The 20496-nt window shown below is 41.9% G+C and overlaps 1 protein-coding gene across 1 annotated transcript in view; it reads left to right on the plus strand.

The window, feature by feature from the left end:
• Positions 1 to 403: 403 nt before the first annotated feature.
• pappaa (pregnancy-associated plasma protein A, pappalysin 1a) overlaps positions 404 to 20496 on the plus strand; it is a gene marked incomplete at its 5' end in the record, with an annotated part of 160837 nt that continues 140744 nt past the window's right edge. Inside the window, 6 exons of the mRNA XM_079815957.1 lie at positions 404 to 791; positions 7844 to 8136; positions 10547 to 11316; positions 16411 to 16556; positions 17891 to 18184; positions 19736 to 19928. Coding sequence (XP_079672083.1) covers positions 404 to 791; positions 7844 to 8136; positions 10547 to 11316; positions 16411 to 16556; positions 17891 to 18184; positions 19736 to 19928 — 2084 coding nt within the window. The remainder of the gene's footprint in view (positions 792 to 7843; positions 8137 to 10546; positions 11317 to 16410; positions 16557 to 17890; positions 18185 to 19735; positions 19929 to 20496) is intronic.

Below are 20496 nucleotides of genomic sequence, written 5' to 3' on the forward strand. Positions count from 1 at the left end.
CAGCACAGGCGGCATCTGAATGTGCTCCATCCTCAGATATGACAGCCCGTCATGTTTGGACGTGTTCTGCGTTCACGAATTGTTCTTAAACATTGTTTTGCGAGTAGAGAAAGACAGAAGTAGACCGAGTGCGGATGAAGCTTCTTATTCATTGATCACCGATCGAATCAGAGAATTAAAAAGAAGACTGACTTTTGCCTGCAGAAGGAGTAAAGAGAGAAACTCCAGCTCGTTTAGAGAAATCAAGAGCTGGATTTGTGTATCTGGAACATTCGTCTTTGACAAAAGATTGTGAAAGAAGAGGAAAAGAAAAGATAACAAGTGCAAGGACTTTGGAGAGGGAAGAGTGCGTCCGTGCGCATTGCTCTGCACATCGTTATCATCTCTCCTAGTTTTGAATAAAATGAAAGTTTGGACTTTTCTCCAGTGTCTCGCCATCCTGCTCGTCCTGTGTGTGGGATCAGACTGCGGGACGGTCCTGAGAAAGATCCGATCCAAACGCGAGCTGGTGAAGATCAGAGAAGCCAAAGCGGTCTTCCCGGGGGCTTGTGCCACCCGGCTGCCCCGGGGCAAGCGCTCCTTGCCGGCGCTGGACCGCCGGCTCCCCCGCCAGCGCGGCCGCTCCTCTCCAGCGGAGGATGCGAGCTCCTCTCGGGGGAAAGCCGTTTATTTCACGGGCAGAGGGGACCAGCTGAGACTCAAGCCCGGCGTGGAGATACCAAAGGGCAATTTCACCCTCCAGATGTGGGTCAAAGCGGAGGGTGGCCAACGTTCCCCTACCGTTATAGCCGGTAGGAACAGATTTATGCATTTTACGCGAATTGAATGTTGGTGGTGGGAGAGTAGCCTAATGCATGTGAATGATGAAGCTTTGACAGTATTAAGTGCATAACTTCCAGATAACACTCAGATCGATCAATCAGTTCCAGTAATCGCGTCAACGCCAGGACTCCACGCGCACTTTAACGCATTTCTAATATTAGCTAACGTGACAGGAGAATTGTGTAGCCTAGGTTTGCTGAGCGCGCGCGCGTCTTTGCACGTTTGAAGAGGCACCGGGTTTACGCGCACGACCCTTGAATCCCTGAAAGACCCCAAATCCGCCCACCTCCATCCAGCTCGGAGGGAAACGCATGAGAAAAGTGTCTGTTCTCAGCTTGCAGATGTCTGAAGCGCGCGCATTACACACGTTACCAAATCGCATCGCATTGCATTGCATTCACGTTCCCCTCCAGTACCCGCAGACATTAGGAATAAAGTACAACTGAGAGTTCCCAAACCCCACAACAGTTCTGTACTTTGGCTTTTCGGTGAGTAAGCGTTACACCATCGCGTTCGATCCCGCTTTCGGCCGACAGAGAGCGTAAAAGACACAATACTAGGCCAGTCTTTTTCTGAAAGTCATGAGCAGAAAAAAAAAATTGCTGGCTGCTAGAAGTGTGTCTTTTTTTTCTAACGCAGTCACGCACGACTAGAAAGAGCAGAGTGAGATCCACTAGTGATGCGGCAGTGGGCATCGCTGATTTACGCGGGGCGTCTGATGTCAATGCACCCCCTCCAGTAACACACCACACTGAGATGAGATGACATCATCTGTTTCAGGATCGCATTGGGTTTGCATTTGACTGAATGCCTGACCAGCACAGTATTAAATCTCCCACACACGCGCGTGCATGCATCCGATCCAAATGCATGCATCCGATCCAAATGCATGCGTGATGATGCAGCTATATGTGACATAATCAAAATCTAATACAAAAGTCTGATATCACATTACATATTTTGGATTTTCCTTTTATGTATACAAGGATTTAAAAAAGTTATTACATTAGAGAAACAAATCTGTAGAAAACAACAACAACAACAGATACATTCAACCCTAATGCAATGTGTCATTTAAAGTAGGAGTAAAACAAACAAAAAAAAATTATTAATTACATTTGGCACCATTTTCACTAATTTCAACAGTCCCAAATAAAGTAAGCATTTTTATGGCATTGAGCATGTGAGGTTTTTAGTTCAGAGGGTCAGATTTGTTTAACTCAACTTGTGTTGAGCAAAATCGGCCTATTAAAGAGTTAGCTCACTCAAATATTAAAATTATGTCATCATTTACTCACCTTATTTATTTATTTATTTATTTATTTAATTTGTCCATGCAGTTATATTGAATGGGCACCATTACTACTTGGTTATAAATTGTTTTTAAAAATCTTCCTTTGTGTTCCACAGAAGAAAGGTTGGGAATGACATGATGGTGCACGAGTAAATGATGACAGAATTATCATATTTGACATTAAAGTGCAGCTTAAAGAGGACCAAACCATGGTCCAAACTTGGTCCTGCGTTATATTAGGTGGCCTTAACTACTATGTACTTACATCAACAAATTAGTACAATGTACTTATTGTGTTCATATTGTATTGCAAAACACTTTTGCTGATATTGAGGTGGGATACGGGTAAAGTTATGGTCAGGTGTGGTGGTATTGGTAAGTTTAAGGGTTAAGTTAGGGACAGGTGTGGTGGTATGGGTAAGTTTAAGGGTAAAGTTAGGGACAGGTGTGGTGGTATGGGTAAGTTTAAGGGTAAAGTTAGGGACAGGAGTGGTGGTATGGATAAGTTTAAGGGTAAAGTTAGGGACAGGAGTGGTGGTATGGATAAGTTTAAGGGTAAAGTTAAAAACAGGTGTGGTGGTATGGGTAAGTTTAAGGTTAAAGTTAGGGACAGGTGTGGCGGTATGGGTAAGTTCAAGGGTAAAGTTAGGGACAGGTGTGGCGGTATGGGTAAGTTCAAGGGTAAAGTTAGGGACAGGTGTGGCGGTATGGGTAAGTTTAAGGTTAAAGTTAGGGACAGGTGTGGTGGTATGGGTAAATTTAAGGGTAAAGTTAGGGACAGGAGTGGTGGTATGGGTAAAATTAAGGGTAAAGTTAGGGACAGGTGTGGTGGTATGGGTAAATTTAAGGGTAAAGTTAGGGACAGGTGTGGCGGTATGGGTAAGTTTAAGGTTAAAGTTAGGGACAGGTGTGGCGGTATGGGTAAGTTCAAGGGTAAAGTTAGGGACAGGTGTGGCGGTATGGGTAAGTTCAAGGGTAAAGTTAGGGACAGGTGTGGCGGTATGGGTAAGTTTAAGGTTAAAGTTAGGGACAGGTGTGGTGGTATGGGTAAATTTAAGGGTAAAGTTAGGGACAGGAGTGGTGGTATGGGTAAAATTAAGGGTAAATTTAGGGACAGGTGTGGTGGTCTGGGTAAAGGTAGGGACAGGTGTGGTGGTATGGGTAAGTTTAATGGTAGGGTTAGGGACAGGTGTGGTGATATGGGTAAGTTTAAGGGTAAAGTTAGGGACAGGTGTGATGGTATGGGTAAGTTTAAGGGTAAAGTTAGGGACAGGTGTGGGGATATGGGTAAGTTTAAGGATCAAGTTAGGGACAGGTGTGATGGAATGGGTAAGTTTAAGGGTAAAGTTAGGGACAGGTGTGGTGGTATGGGTAAATTTATGGGTAGGGTTAGGGACAGGTGTGATGGTATGGGTAAAATTAAGGGTAAAGTTAGCGACAGGTGTGGTGGTCTGGGTAAAGTTAGGGACAGGTGTGGTGGTATGGGTAAGTTTAATGGTAGGGTTAGGGACAGGTGTGGTGATATGGGTAAGTTTAAGGGTAAAGTTAGGGACAGGTGTGATGGTATGGGTAAGTTTAAGGGTAAAGTTAGGGACAGGTGTGGGGATATGGGTAAGTTTAAGGGTAAAGTTAGGGACAGGTGTGGTGGTATGGGTAAATTTAAGGGTAGGGTTAGGGACAGGTGTGGTGATATGGGTAAGATTAAGGGTAAAGTTAGGGACAGTTGTGGGGACATGGGTAAGTTTAAGGATAAAGTTAGGGACAGGTGTGGTGGTATGGGTAAATTTAAGGGTAGGGTTAGGGACAGGTGTGGTGGTATGGGTAAGTTTAAGGGTAAAGTTAGGGACAGGTGTGGGGATATGGGTAAGTTTAAGGGTAAAGTTAGGGACAGGTGTGGTGGTATGGGTAAATTTAAGGGTAGGGTTAGGGACAGGTGTGGTGATATGGGTAAGATTAAGGGTAAAGTTAGGGACAGTTGTGGGGACATGGGTAAGTTTAAGGATAAAGTTAGGGACAGGTGTATTGGGATGGGTAAGTTTAAGGGTAAAGTTAGGGACAGGTGTGGTGGTGTGGGTAAGTTTAAGGGTAAAGTTATGGACAGGTGTGGTGGTGTGGGTAAGTTTAAGGGTTAAGTTAGGGACAGGTGTGGTGGTATGGGTAAGTTTAAGGGTTAAGTTAGGGACAGGTGTGGTGGTATGGGTAAGTTTAAGGGTAAAGTTAGGGACAGGTGTGGTGGTGTGGGTAAGTTTAATGGTTAAGTTAGGGACAGGTGTGGTGGTATGGGTAAGTTTAAGGGTAAAGTTAGGGACAGGGGTGGTGGTGTGGGTAAGTTTAAGGGTTAAGTTAGGGACAGGTGTGGTGGCAAGGGTAAGTTTAAGGGTAGGGTTAGGGACAGGTGTGGTGGTATGGGTAAGTTTAAGGGTAAAGTTAGGGACAGGTGTGGTGGTGTGGGTAAGTTTAATGGTTAAGTTAGGGACAGGTGTGGTGATATGGGTAAGTTTAAGGGTAAAGTTAGGGACAGGTGTGGTGGTATGGGTAAGTGTAAGGGTAAAGTAAGGGACAGGGGTGGTGGTAAGGGGAAGTTTAAGGGTAGGGTTAGGGACAGGTGTGGTGATATGGGTAAGTTTAAGGGTAAAGTTAGGGACAGGTGTGATGGTATGGGTAAGTTTTAGGGTAAAGTTAGGGACAGGTGTGGTGGTGTGGTGGTGTGGGTAAGTTTAAGGGTTAAGTTAGGGACAGGTGTGGTGGTAAGGGTAAGTTTAAGGGTAGGGTTAGGGACAGGTATGGTGGTATGGGTAAGTTTAAAGGGTTAGTTCACCCAAAAATGAAAATTCTGTCATTAATTACTCACCCTCATGTCGTTCGACACCCGTAAGACCTCCGTTCATATTTGGAACACAAATGAAGATATTTTAGTGTAAAGCTGATGCTGAGAAAGGCTTCAGATAGGCCTCCATTGGAATTCAGTACATTTACACTCCCAAGACCCATAAAAGGCACTTAAAACGTTGTTACAAAGTCCATCTCACCACAGTGACTCTACAATAATTTTACGATGCGCCGACAATAGTTTTTGTGTGCAAAAAAAATCAAAATAACACCTTTATCCAACTTTTTCTTGTCTTCCGTGTGTGCCTCCACGACGCATGCGCGAGAATATGACACAGATCCGGCGTTCGGACACATGACCCAGAAGCGATTTGTTTACAAGCAGAGGAAGACGCGCGTGTCTAAGCTGTTAAATTCTACAATGATCGTGATTTAGGTCTCGGCGTAGTTCTCAAAATCGGGCTAAAGTGTGCATTTCATTGATTCCCGAACACCGGCGCTACGTCATATCCTCGCGCATGCGTCGTGGAGGCACACACGGAAGACAAGAACAAGCTGGATAAAGGTGTTATTTTGATTTTTTTTTTTTACATACAAAAACTTTTGATGTCGCATTGTAAAATTATTGTAGAGTCACTGTGGTGAGATGGACTTTGTAACAACGTTTTAAGTGCCTTTTATGGGTCTTGGGAGTGTAAATGTACTGAATGCCAATGGAGGCCTATCTGAAGCCTTTCTCAGCATCAGCTTTACACTAAAATATCTTCATTTGTGTTCCAAATATGAACGGAGGTCTTACGGGTGTCGAACGACATGAGGGTGAGTAATTAATGACAGAATTTTCATTTTTGGGTGAACTAACCCTTTAAGGGTTAAGTTAGGGACAGGTGTGGTTGTGTGGGTAAGTTTAAGGGTAACGTTAGGGACAGGTGTGGTGGTATGGGTAAGTTTAAGGGTAAAGTTAGGGACAGGTGTGGTGGTATGGGTAAGTTTAAGGGTAAAGTTAGGGACAGGTGTGGTGGTGTGGGTAAGTTTAAGGGTTAAGTTAGGGACAGGTGTGGTGGTAAGGGTAAGTTTAAGGGTTAAGTTAGGGACAGGTGTGGTGGTAAGGGTAAGTTTAAGGGTAGGGTTAGGGACAGGTGTGGTGGTATGGGTTAGTTTAAGGGTAGGGTTAGGGACAGGTCTGGTGGTATGGGTGAGTTTAAGGGTAAAGTTAGGGACAGGTGTGGTGGTATGGGTAAGTTTAAGGGTAAAGTTAGGGACAGGTGTGGGGATATGGGTAATTTTAAGGGTTAAGTTAGGGACAGGTGTGGTGGTATGGGTAAGTTTAAGGGTAAAGTTAGGGACAGGTGTGGTGGTATGGGTAAGTTTAAGGGTAAAGTTAGGGACAGGTGTGGTGGTGTGGGTAAGTTTAAGGGTAGGGTTAGGGACAGGTGTGGTGGTATGGGTAAGTTTAAGGGTAGGGTTAGGTGTAAGGGAAATATGAATGTAATTACATGCAGATATTTTTAAAAATGTAAGTACAATTTAAAAACTTGTTTGTACACAATAAGTGCATCATACAAATTATTATTTAAATGTCAGTACATAGTAGTTAAGGCCACCAATTATAAAGTTGGTCCCTAAAGGTGAATTAATGAAATACAAATAAAAATTTAATGAAATAAATAAGTTTTAAAACTAGTGGCCTTAGATTTTGGACCCCAGTGTGAATGGAATTAAATATGGATGCCATAAATCCATGCATTATGATGTTTTGAAACCATATAGATTTATTTGTGGCGGTGATATACGGTATGCATTGAATGGCTCCCCCAGAGATATAGGGCTGCTACCTAATATCAACATTTTTCAAGGTATTTGAAGAACCCTTGTGAATATATGTTGTGTTCGGATATTAAAAAGAGGAGAAAAACAAAGCAACAAAACTTGATTGAAGTGGACTCTGGCTTATGTAGTCATGCTTAATCTTTTAAATCTAATTCATGCCTCTGAGAATGAAGACATAAGGCACATGTTTTCAGCAACGGTTGCTCTTGTTGTTGTTTTTACACAGCGTTGGTCTTAACGTCGAGACTTAATGTTGTTTTTGTCTTTTTTGTGTCATGTTTTCATTCCATAATGCATAAGAGTGTGGAAAGAGGCTGCTGATAGGAGCATTTGAGTGTGTGACGCCATTGTAGGAAACATAAAGCAAAATACAGCTCTACAAGACGCTTTACGTCAGTGAATTCAGCACCCTGAACAGCGCTGAGTGTGTGTCTGCAGAACGGATGGTAGATTTTGGATGAGCGCTCTATAGACCATGAACATTATTTACAGTCACGACTTGGCAGCTGAAGAAGAACTCGAGACGGACATCACCAGCTTGGATGGAAGATCTAGCCTGTCTAGATTGTTGAGTTGTGACTTTGGAAACCGTACAGGAAAAACCACACTGTCCTAATTTCAACAAAAGCGTATGTCTCCACCTCAACACGTTAGATTGGTGTGAGAGCAAGAAGAAAAAGTGCTTAGCTGACACTGATCTTCCATAATGATGAGATACAAATCGACTTACACAGCAGATCAGATCCGAGATACATCACAAGCTTGACCGGTTAGGTGATATCCAAGGAAGGATATTTATGCTTATTCATGACTTGACAAATTATGAAGGTTATTATATAAACTGGTGAAATGCCCCCCCCCCCCCCCCAACCCAAAAAAACCCATAGCCCGGGAGTGTGTAAAGTGCAAAGTATACCCCAAAACAGTTGTTCAGTGGCCTGTATATGTAACTTCCTGATCCTATCCCTTCCTCCTCTACTTGTGTCAAGTCAAAGCAAATTTTGCATTATTGTTTCCTGATTTGTTGCAATTATATTTCCCTCCTGACGCATTTGCTCTCCACCACAGGTCTCTTCGACAAATGCTTCTACGCCTCCAGTGATCGTGGATGGCTGTTGGGAATTAAAGCTGTGAGCGAGCAAGGAATCCGTGACCCGCGTTTCTTCTTCTCCCTTAAGACGGATCGAGCACACAAAGTTACCTCCATTCACTCGAATGCCCACTACTTGCCCAGCCGCTGGGCCCATGTAGCTGTGACTTACAATGGCCTCTATATGAAGTTATATGTCAATGGTGCTCAGACGGCGGTTAGCAGGGAACAGTCAGGTGATGTCTTCAGCCCGCTTACTAAAAAGTGTAAGGTAAGTTTAATTCTTTCAGAGTTTAACTTTTTGCACAATATCTTGGAGAATCGCACACAATCGTTTTTTTAATATACACTACATGTTTGTTAGTTAAAGGTGGAGTGTGTAATTTCTGTTTCTCATATAATTTTCCCTTTCGCCCTGAATTGCAAACCAGACTCATTGGAAAAATGTGCCTGTGGCAACATTTCTGCAAAATATTACTTTGATTCTTGCACGTTTCGTGACATTTTCAAAGTATCCAGTTTCAATAAATGTGACCCTGGACCACATAACCAGTCATAAGGGTCGTTTTTTTCTGAAATTGATGTATGGTTTGTTAGGACAATATTTGGCCGAGATACAACTATTTGAAAATCTGGAATCTGTAGGGCCCAAAGTTGTCCAAATGAAGTTCTTAGCAATGCATATTACTACTAATAATACATTTCTTATATATTTACAGTAAGAAATTTACAAAATATCTTCATGGAACATGATCTTTATTTAATATCCTAATGATTTTTGGCATAAAAGAAAAATGGATAATTTTGACCCACACTATGTATTGTTGGCTATTGCCACAAATATACCTGTGTGACTTATGACTGGTTTTGTGGTCCAGGGTCGCAAATGTATCTGAAACACCCTACCCTAAAACATAACCGATAGTGTTAAAGGGGTAGTTCACCCAAAAAAGAAAAATCTGTAATTTTCTCACCCTCAAGTTCTTCCAAACCTGTATGAATTTCTTAAACCAAACAGTTGATGGGCCCCATTGACTTCTATGACATTTGTTTTCCATACTATTGAAGTCAATGGGGTCCATCAACTGACATTCTTCAAAATATCTTCTTTTGTGTTCAACAAAAGAAAGAAATTCATACTAATCTTTGAACTCTTCTATCATGACTCGAGTTAAACAGGATTTTTACCCCACATGCAAAGGGCAATTTTGTACCAGATGAGCTTTCAAAGCAAGTTTACAACATCAGAAAACCATAGCTGGTTATGTGATGCAAACTTCAAAATGTATTGGTGTACAAATCATGCAGTATGGAAAGCGTTTGGAGGTTTTGAGGCATTGTACAAGGCACCTCATTAGGGACAGGCAGCAGCAGCTACTGACACTAAGTGAAAATAGCGATTTGATTCTATTTGTAACATCACTATGTAAAAATTGCAGTATTTTCTTTGCAATAGTGTAAATATTAGTTAGATGCCATTTATACTTATAATAGTGGCAGATACTATTTGCACCTCAGTGTTGTTGTACATTAAACGGTATTCAATAATAAAATAGAGTGTAAATGATTATATTTATTAAAATTATTAAATGGATGACAATAAGCCCTCCCTAACCCTAACCCTAACGGATAAGCACTTTATTATTAAACACACATTAGACACTTCTCGAATATTTTCTTGTTTATTTTAAATAAATGCCTTTCCGATCTGATATGTGATGGGAAAAGGGAGTAGAGTGAGTTCTGCAAAAGGCAGATTCGGGTCGATTTGCATCAAAATGTTCTGTTTTTCGTCCTGCCCAATCAGACGTCAGTGGGTGGAGTTAGTGTAAATAGCCTCTGCCAACAAGTCTATTTTTTGCAAATAGACACTGCGTTATTAATCTGCCCCTGTAATCATAAGTTGTGAGAAAAGCCGTTAATGTTTTGCTGCCACTAGTGTTAATTTCAGCTGGAAACTGCGGTGCAAAAAGTTTTTCCTATGAGCCTTTGTTGCTAAATTGAATTGGGGATATCAACCTACTAAGGGCTAATGTGCTTTCACATGCTATTTCCCAGTTAAAAATTGGACATGAACACCCTCTCAAGTCGTATTTACCACTGGGAAGTTCAGGGATAATTTTCATACCCAAGTTCCCGAGATGGGCGACGTCGTGCCATAAACTTTAAACACGATTACTGCTGTGAATGCTTTTCTTTATTCGTTTTTCCCACAACAGCTACATCACCTTGTCTTGTTGTTAAAGTAGTGCATATTTACAAATATGAATAAACATTTGAAGCGTATTATATGTATTGTATGCAGCGAAAATCGCCTGTATTTGAGCGAAATTCCAGAATCGTCAGCAATCTGACTATAGATAGTGCTGTGAATGTTTGGGATGTTAGGCTTTAATAAGAGTTTCCCAATTAATAGTCAAGAATAAACCTAGTGTCCTCCAGTGATTCTTGCCCTTTCCGACAATGAAGTACTTGAATGTGACAAACTCGTAATTGACTTCAGAAGTTAGAAGTAGGACATTTCCGAAAGCATGTGAAGGCAGCATAGCTTACTGGAATAGAAGTTTTTTATCAGAAAAGAGTTACACTCTTCACCTTTGAAAAGCTGCCAGATCTTACACAATGCATGCAAATACAATGAACAGATAAATGTAACGAACTGATCTGATCTAAAACTCAAGGTGCTGATGGTGGGTGGAAACGCCTTGAATCACAACTACAGAGGCTCTGTGGAACGTGTCGGTTTGTGGCGACAGGCTCTCTCTCAGAGGCAAATCATGAGGGACATGCATGGACAAGAGGACCCCGAGGACCTGGTTGACCTGGTGATCCGTGAGACCTTTGAGCACCCAGCGCGCAAATGGTTGGCAGTGAAGGACGGCAGCTTCCCGACACCTGACGAGGGTCCTCGTGCCGGCTTGTGGTCTTTGGATACCACCCTGGAGCCTCCAGCCTGCGGACAGACGGTCTGCGACAACACAGAAGTGGTGCGCAACTACAACCATTTCTGGAGCTTCCGTCGGCCCAAAACAGTACGATACCGTGTCGTGAACGTGTTTGACGACTTTCAGCGCAAACCCACAGTCACAGATCAACAGATTCACCTGCAGCATCAGCATCTGAATGAAGCCTTCAGCATGTACAACATCACCTGGGAGCTGACTGTGCACAACGTGAGCAATTCCTCTTTGTACAACCGTCTGGTGCTCGCCAACTGTGACATCAGCAAGGTGGGTGATGAGGATTGTGACCTTGAATGCAACCACACCTTGACTGGCTTTGACGCTGGCTACTGCAAGCCCAGGACGCGATGCCCTGAACATAAACAAGGAAATGGCATCTGTGATCCAGAGTGCAACTGTGAGAACTATGGTTACGATAATGGAGATTGCTGTAACCCTAGCATCACCAACGTGACCAAGACCTGCTTCAATCCAGCTTCTCATTTAAGGTAAGAGCTGTGATTTTTAAAGCCACCTTGTCTAGTAAGATATGTTTCTCAAAGATATTTCATAGTTTGCTGGGGTGAGTGAAGAAGAGGGCAGATAAAGCCTTATGTTACATTTAAAGTCCTTCATGTGTGGTGTTTGCTCTTTGGGTGCTTCAGTTAAATGCTAATTAAAATATTATAAGCGTTTGCATCATGAATTTCTAGCACTATGAAATAAAAGCAACTTGACCGTTGGCCTACACAAGCCTCACTTCTAGTCCAGGCATAACTGCAACTTTCATAGTGGCTTGGCTTCACATTCTTTTTTGTCTTTAGCAGGGCTTGACATTAACTTGTTTGCTCACCAGTCACTGTCTGGCTAGTGTTTTCCCAAAGTTACTAGCCACTCAGAATTTTCACTGGCCACAATTTTGACATCGATACCATGGGGAAAATCTGCTATATATATATATATATATATATCTCATAATTTGGCAGCAGGTTTATTAGGCTGCTGTCACTTTAAGATCTGATGCACGGATCCATTATAATATTACACATGCGTTTTCTTTCGCAACTGTTTACATTCACTTAAAACAGAACTGACTGTGTTTATGTGAATACTCAGCATTTTGACATTATTTTGTGTATTTGACTGTTTAGTGCAATAAGCAGCGAAAAACAACTCAATTTAGTGCTGAGAGGCGGCTTTATGTGCCGCACTTTGGGTGTGAGCAAATACGCACAATCCCACGGCAAAATTCAAGCCCTGTAACATCAACAATATTCATCTGGAGCAAATGAAACGAGTGAGTGAGTGGAGGAGGGTTTGTGTTTAACTCGCTGTCGGAGAGAGGAGAGAGAAAGAGAAGCTGGTATTGTGTGTCTATTCTGAGGAAAATGAGTATTTAATATTTCAGATGCCTTTTTAAAAGACTACGACTGAAAAAATGTCTATTATACTATATAAAATCCATCCCGCCAAAGTGGCTAGTGGGAGTGACTGTGTTACACGCCACCGCTGAAATACACACGCATCTGGCAGGTTGGCGGGTGTTAATGTCAAGCCCTGATCTTTAGTGTATTATCAGAAAAAGTTCAGAAAAATTCTTTGGTGTCCGGTCCGGCTCCGGGAGGGCCACTTTCCTGCAGATTTAACGTCCAACACATCTACCTGAAAGTTTCTTAAGACCCTGAAGACCTTGACAAACTGGCTCAGGTGCATTTAATTGGGCTAAAGTTATGCTCTTCTGGAAGATGACCCTCCAGGTGCAGGATTGGACGACCATGGAAAAGAGCGAAATGGGGGAGTACATATATATACCACTGCTTCCTCTTGGTATGGATTTATGGAGCTAAACGTTTCTTCAAATCTCCAGGGCTGCGTTTCCCAAAAGCATTGTGAGCCTGATCGTAGAACAATTGCCACCAATGGTCTCTACAACTAACTTGGGCTTACAATGCTTATGAGCCCAGATCAATCGCCAAAGTTCCACAGTTCATTAAAAGTTTATTGAAAGGGAGAAACTGAAGAGTATGTATGAATAGTGGCCTTGTCTCTCTAGGTCAGGGATAGCCCACCATGCACCTGGAGGCAGTGTTGCCAAGTCTGCGGTTTTCCCATGGAATTGAGCTACTTTAACGCTGTTGCCGCGGGCTGTTTATCATGTCCGCGGGTTGAAGAGACCCCAATAATGTGCCATGGGAATACGAATTTAGCCGATTTTAAAATCTAGATGTAACCCCATTTGAAGATTTTACCAGATTTTACCCTAACCTTAAACCCTACCCCCCAAAAAAACAATAAAATCAAATAAATTGGGCTTGTTTTGAGTACTGATTGGGGATCAAACCAGGCAACCCTGCCTGGAGGGCTACCGTACTGCAGAGTTTGGCTCCATCCCTAGTCAAACACTTGAGCCTGCTAATAAATGTCCTCAGGATTACTTGAAAACAACAGCCAGGTGTGTTGGAACAAAAGTGTGCAGAAAGGTAGCCCACCAGGGGCCAGGTTGTTTACCCCTACCATAAGCCAGTGTTTTTCAATCCTATCCAGGAGACCCCCACCACATTTTGTATGTCTCCCTCATTGATCACACCCACTTCAAGTCTTAAACTCTCTAATAATGAGCTGATGAGTTGAATCAGGTGTGTTAGATTAAGGGTAGACGTCTAAAATGCGCAGTGGTGGGGGCCAGGACGGGTTTCGGGAAGCACTGCTCTTAGTAATCTGCAAAGGCAAGTGTGCTTACTATCTCTCACAACTCTTCAATTATCACAGTTGGATAGTCCTTTCTGAGCACTTCAAGTTAAATGTTTTTATCAAGGATTTTGTCTGCTGTTTGATGATTTGCTCAAAGTACGATAAACAAAAAAAAATGATTAAAAGGAAATTGGATTTCTAAGTCTGAGTACCTGAGGCCACTGGATAGAAAGCACAGCATGTTTACAATTCCACCAGAATGGATATGGTCTGGTTTAACTTTTGCTCTCCGTGAATGGTAGCAGTGTTCATTTGTTTCGAAAAACAGGTATAGCCCAAAGACACGTAGTAATCCAATGCTTTGAGATTTGTTTTAGAGGGGATTTATTCCCTTAAGAAGGAGGGTTTTTTTATTTTTTGGTGGCTTTAATTTTAGTTGGGTGGACTACAAAGTAAAAACCCCAATTTCAAGGAAGCTTATTTCTTGTTTAGAGCGGTCTCCAAGCAACAATTTTGTTTTCAAATTGTAGTCATAAACGTTTGTTTACAGAAGTGCACGCAGCTTCATGGGAAAAGTTGAAACATTCCACATTGTGAGAAAATAGTGAATGAACTGATAAGTGAAAACAACCTTTTTACATCGCTGTTTTGATCTGTATGATTCATCCCAATATTATATATGTATTTTGTCACGCCTTAATCGAGCTTCTCTTTCAAGGGAAAGCAATGTTTCCTATTAGCCGTTTTGAAGGCTTTCCAGGCCACAGAATCGCATCCAATGGTATTCCTGAAGCTCTTCAAATGACTCTGTGTGCGGGCTAAGAGGTGACATCAGTCATGAAAAACACGCAGGTGGTTTTTCCCAAATATTATCCCATCGCAATCATCATGAGACTGTTTATCACTGGATATCCAATCCAGTAACAGAAATCAGCAGTTGGCCAAACCTGAGCTTTCAATGGAAATATTGCAACCGATAGATGAAAGATGGTTTAGAAAGATTAGAGTGAGAACAGAAGAAGAATTTTCAGATAAGCACCCCAAGTGGTTGTTTATTTTGTTTCGATTATGGGACGTCCAGTGAGACCGGCTGATGGCTGCACCACGAACATTCGTCAACATTCCTTCTTAATTGTGGAATTCTGGATGAACGCTGCGCTACATGCGTGGCACAACAATGGCCGTGCGATTCCGAGGTTTATTTTTGTAGACCCAGAGCCTGTTACCACTTTTCTTGTTTGGAAATCTAGCTAACGGGAGACATTGGGTTGGAGTCTCTGAAAAATGTGAATGATATCTGCTTATGTTGTCTTACATGTTTTAGGCATGCATGTGTTTTAAGTTATTTCTCCATGCTTTTTGAAGAATGTATACAGTGTCAGATTGTTATTGCAAGCAAACAGCCTGTCTAGAGAGAGAGAGACTTGTGTTTTTACCTTCGTGAGATCACTGATCAGATCTGACGGCCCTTGGATGCAATTGTGGTCAACCCTAAGCCAAGAGTTAAACACTTGTGCGAATCCTCACCATGCTGTACGCATTAATCCCTGGATTTGGATCACGTTGTAGATGTGCAATATGAAAAAATGTCTGTCGTGGCTTTGGTCCAAAGATTAGTCACAGGTGAAAGGTGGCACTGCTTTCTTTCCCCTTGGCTAATGCGTGTGTTGGGTTAATTGATGAATGGGGTTTCCTAAGCTGTCACATGGCTCACCTCAGGGAGGTCCTTCATCAGGTGCTTTACAGTCGTGTGAACTCTAAGTGCCTATGAAGCCATAAACATAACGGACCTTAATGGTTTTGCCCTAATGGAGTGCTCTGGTGTAAAACAAGCTCTTAGCACGTTGAGTTAAGGAGCTACACGCTCATAAAAGCACCTGTCTCTGGAAAGACACTTACACGCGCACCTGGTTTGGTCTCCTAGCTTGCTGCTAAAACGTTAATGCGGACCAGACTAGGGAAACGGAGAACAAGGTTGTAATGGATTCTTGAGAGCGATGTTAACAGTCGCTATACAGCTTCTCCACTGGCATAGAAGAGAAAGTGCTAATGAAAGAACAGAACTTGCTCTGGCAGGCATATCATTTGCAAAGTAATGATAATTATAGTGATAAATTCATAAATGAAACTTTTATAGTAATTAGCTTTTTCCAAAATGAGTTTTAAAAATCATTAAGGATTACTCTCGTAGAAACCACTCATCAATATACTACATATATTAGAACCTTAGACAGAAACTTGCATCCCTGGTATCCCTGCTGAAAAATTCAGCATAGGTTATGTCTTTTGCATGCTGGTTGCTGGTTTCTGGTCCCCAGCTTGGGAAATGGGAGTGCTAGTGGACCAGCTACACCAGCACAGTTTTGCTTGAGAATAGCATAACTATGCTGGTCCCAGTGTTGCCAAGTCCACGGCTTTCCTGCGGAATCAGGTTACTTTAATTCTGTTGCCGCAGACTGTTTTTCATGTCCGCGGGTTGAAGCGACCCCTATAATGTGAAATTTAGCCCCAGGAATTTTAATTTTAGCAGGGGAAGCCCCTCCAAAAAACGTAGATTTTACCCCCCGAAACACATATTTACCCCCGGAGCGCAATTGGGCTTGTTTTGGGCGGGTTTTGTTGTGAAAACCTGGCAACTATGGCTGCTAGACCAGCACTATACTACCTCTAACCAGCATAAACAAGCCTGGACCAACATGGAAGGATCCATGCTAGGATATTTTTCTTTTTCAGCAGGGATTGCTTTGACGTAGCATCTCATTTTACTCCAAAGGAATAGCAATCCTCTTTCATCGTCTGTGGAACAAGTTTTCCAGCCGTTTTGAGGGAAACATAGATTCATGGGTCTGGGATAATGAGTGTCATATAAGCAGTGGATCAACTAAATAAATTATCTCCATCTCTGGTTCCAGGGCCTATCTGGATGTGAAGGAGCTAAAAGAGATCCTCAAGCTAGACGGTTCAACGCACCTCAATATCTTCTTCGCCAATTCCTCAGATGAAGACCTGGCTGGAGTCGCTACCTGGCCATGGGACAAGGAGGCACTGACACATCTAGGTACTGAGAAATTACTGCGTAAGCACAGTCCAGGTCAAGAGGTTGAATTGTGTTACTGCAGTCATTTAATGCTGAAAATTTCACTCTGTCACAATCTATTCCTATACCTATAGCATTTAACCTGATGTAGATCGCAATGCAAGTGCAAGGGTCTAGCATTTCAAGGGATGTCATTTACATTACATTCAACCAAATTTAAGTTTGCTTGATCAAAATATGATCAAAATTCAAGCATATTTCACAGTTCAGGGCTGTGTTTCCCAAAAGCATTAAGCCTAAGTTGTTCGTAGAACTGTTGCCAACCGATTGTCTCTATGATCAGCTTAGCTCACAATGCTTTTGTGAAATGCAGACCTGATCTTTTGACACTCTGCCTGATTACAATTACTTACACGGCACTCTAATGACTTCTTACAAGTATGTTGAATGTGAACATGACCAAACTATTGCCTGTCCATGCTTTTAAAATATCGTTAGTGGTCAACAAAACATCAGAACATTGCATATGATTGCAAAGGAAGAGGTGAAAACATCTTACTTTTGCAGTAAATAATAATCTGGGCATCTTAAAAGCATCGTAAGCCTAAGTAGGTTGTACAACCAATGGTCTCTACGATCAACTTACTCAGCTCACACTGCTTTTGAGAAAGCTGATGATTAAACAGATGTGTTGAATGACTCAAATCAGATTGATTTGTACCAGATACTAGTGAAAAAAATGGATTTGTTTGGCGGTGTAAATGCAGCCTTCATTCCACCAATTCAGAGTCGCTCTATATCTATTTCTACAAAAACTAAATCTGCTCCTGGGCAATGTAGTTTCATCTACAAAGAAAAGTTGAAGGATAACCTGATGTAGATTGCAAAGTTCAAGGGTCTAACATTTCAAGGGATTTCATTTACATTACATACAAACAATTTGCAATTTGTAAATTTACTTAACTTAAATAGATTGATAACACTTTAGTAAGGGGAACACATATCCACTATTAACTACAACTTTTTCTTCAATAAACTCCTAATTTCTGCTTATTAATAGTTAGTAAGCTAGGTGTTAAGTTTAGGTATTGTGTAGATTAAGGGATGGAGAATATGATCATGCAGAATAAGGCATTAATATGTGCTCTATAAGTACTAATAAACAGCCAACATCCTAGTAATATGCTTGCCAATAAGCAACTTGTTAATGTGAGAATTGAACCCTAAAATAAAGTGTTACCAATGGATTTGTTTTTCAAACCACATAGTATAAAATACTACAAGTGACAAGAAGCAAGCATGAGTATTTAAGTACAAGCACATCAGGGTTTACACTGTTTCTTCTCTTTTCACAGGCGGTATAGTTCTGAATCCGTCTTTCTATGGTACATTTGGCCACACTCATACCATGATCCATGAGATCGGTCACAGTCTGGGACTGTACCATGTGTTCAGGGGCATCTCAGAGATCGAGTCCTGCAACGATGCGTGTTTAGAGACTGAGCCCTCGCTGGAAACTGGAGATCTGTGTGCCGACACCAACCCCACACCCAAATTCAAGCACTGCAGGGACCCTGGGCCCGGCAACGAGACGTGTGGCAACCGCAACTTTGTTCACACGCCCTTTAATAATTACATGAGTTACTCAGGTAAGTACAAACATAAACTCTTTTTTCTATAATTAATACATAGACTTATTCTGACTCTCCACATCAGTGTGACTTCTTAGAGAGAAGCTTAACCCCTTTCTCACCTCATGCTTGTAGCCTGATTGAAGAGGCTTAAAACATTGATAGACATTTCCAAAAGTGGGGAAAATGCATGATATAGTATCGTTGTTTAATTTTACTCTTGACTAAATGAGTTTTCTGGGATGTGCACATTAAAAGCATCCATACATTTTGAAAATAACATTTTAGATATGGTCAATAAAAATAGCGCTTTTATCCTTTTTGGAATAATCTAGTCTAATATTTTCCCTAAAAAGGCAAGCAAAGATACAAGCTGAGAGGGTAGGGCTGTCAGGTTGGAATAGCAGTTGAACTGTGGATCATTTGCATAGCAGTGAAAGGAGCTTGTGTATGTCAAGAAAAGGAGAGGACCCAGCACTGAACCTTGGGGCACCCCAGTAATACACACCCCAGTTATCTTCTCCCCTGGAACCTTTAAAAAGATCTTATGCTTTATAAGTCTTTATAAGATAAGACTTAAGCCACTGAAGTACCATACTGGTGATGCTCAGGAGGATATTACACTTACTAAGGCTTACTAATGCTAATATCATAGCTAACCCTATTTTAACGATCAGAGCGCATAGCACAGGTACACTTAAGGCGTGTCCGAATCCACTTTTGCTAGTTAAACGACTGAAAAAATGGTCGGCATGCCAGCCGCATGGTCCAAAAGGGTTGTCCCTAGTCTCTTAATGAGTCATGAGTGTGTGTTTGGGCGTAACGTGCAATAAACCAATCCGAGTCTCATCTCCCATTCCCTTTAAAAGCCAGTTGTGCTCACACCATGGCCGATTCGCTATTTACATGTGAGCGGAAATACTGAACGCTCCTCCAGAGAGGAATCCTTTTATTTTTAATATTTAAAAGTTTGTGTGCTGCTGCGTGTCCCTGTGTGTGTAATAATCAGTTGTGCATTCGCCTGTAGGCTCATATTACTAACACACTCTTTAAATATCACAAAAAATACTGCACTATTGATTTTAGAGCAGGTTTGTGTTGGTCAATGGCACAGTCGTTTTCAGTTCCTCACAATAGCAACGCTCCAACAATGCTCCTGATCACACCTGGTGTTCAGACCAGATGCCCATGGGTGAACAGATGCGCCAGTGCATTTGATATTTAAACAACGTGGAGCTGGACGCGAAAATGAGAACTGAGTCGGGCTGAAACTAGCAAAAAACACTTACGTCGCATCTGGCTTCACATTGAGCCGGGTGTATGATATGGCCCAATATGTTATGTTTACTAAGTACACACTGTTAAATAATATTTTCATGATTTTTTGCATAATTTGATTGTAAAATACATAAAAAATGATTCCCATTTGCCTTGTTTTTTGTTTCTCAACACATCACATGTCACATATTTCATCTTCATCTCTTCACTGACTAACTGAGGGTCTGTGTAATGTGCCGTGTGCTATCGAAACAATGCAAAATAACCAAATTACACTCCATTTTTCCCCAGATGACGACTGCACTGATTCCTTTACACTTAACCAGGTGGCTCGCATGCACTGCTATCTGGACCTCATCTACCAAACCTGGCAACCCGACTACCGGCCACCTCCAGTCCCCATGGCACCCAAAGTGGTAGAACAGGAACAAGACTCCATTACTTTAGAGTGGTTTCCGCCCATCTCTGGCCACTTCTATGACAGGTGAACTCGGGTTGCAATGCCATAGCACATCCCCTAGGGACTATGCAGCAAAATATATATATATATATATCAGTATTTGCTGTGCTCTCTGGCGAGAAGCAATCCGATACATGAAACGTCGTGGAATATAAATGTGGACGTAGGCAGAGAGGAGACATGTCTAAGCGTGTTCTGTTTTGTAAATATTGAAAGAGGAGACGTCTGAGAAATTTTGTAATAGTTTTTGAGTACAGTGAGGAGATAGATTGCAGGAAGTGCAAAACAACCGAGAATTCTCAGCGTCTGCCAAATGGCTAACACATGCTATCAATTAATAGCGCTATTTCTAAACTGCGTTTAACCGGCTGTGCTGTAGATACAGTGGAATTGTTCACATTGCCTTCCAAAATCATCTTGTTGGCCCAGGATATCCACATTTCATGACTCAGACCTATGGAACTTTGCAGGGTTGAGTCTCTTTGTTATTGTGCATCAGTTTCCTTAGAGCCCAATGCAGTCAGAGATATTTATTTGTGGGCCTGCAGACAGTCCGCGAGGGACCGTTATGTGAGAGACAGGTGGAATTCAC

Source organism: Gobio gobio (assembly GCF_949357685.1).
Source record: "Gobio gobio genome assembly, chromosome: 4".
Classification (NCBI taxonomy): domain Eukaryota; kingdom Metazoa; phylum Chordata; class Actinopteri; order Cypriniformes; family Gobionidae; genus Gobio; species Gobio gobio.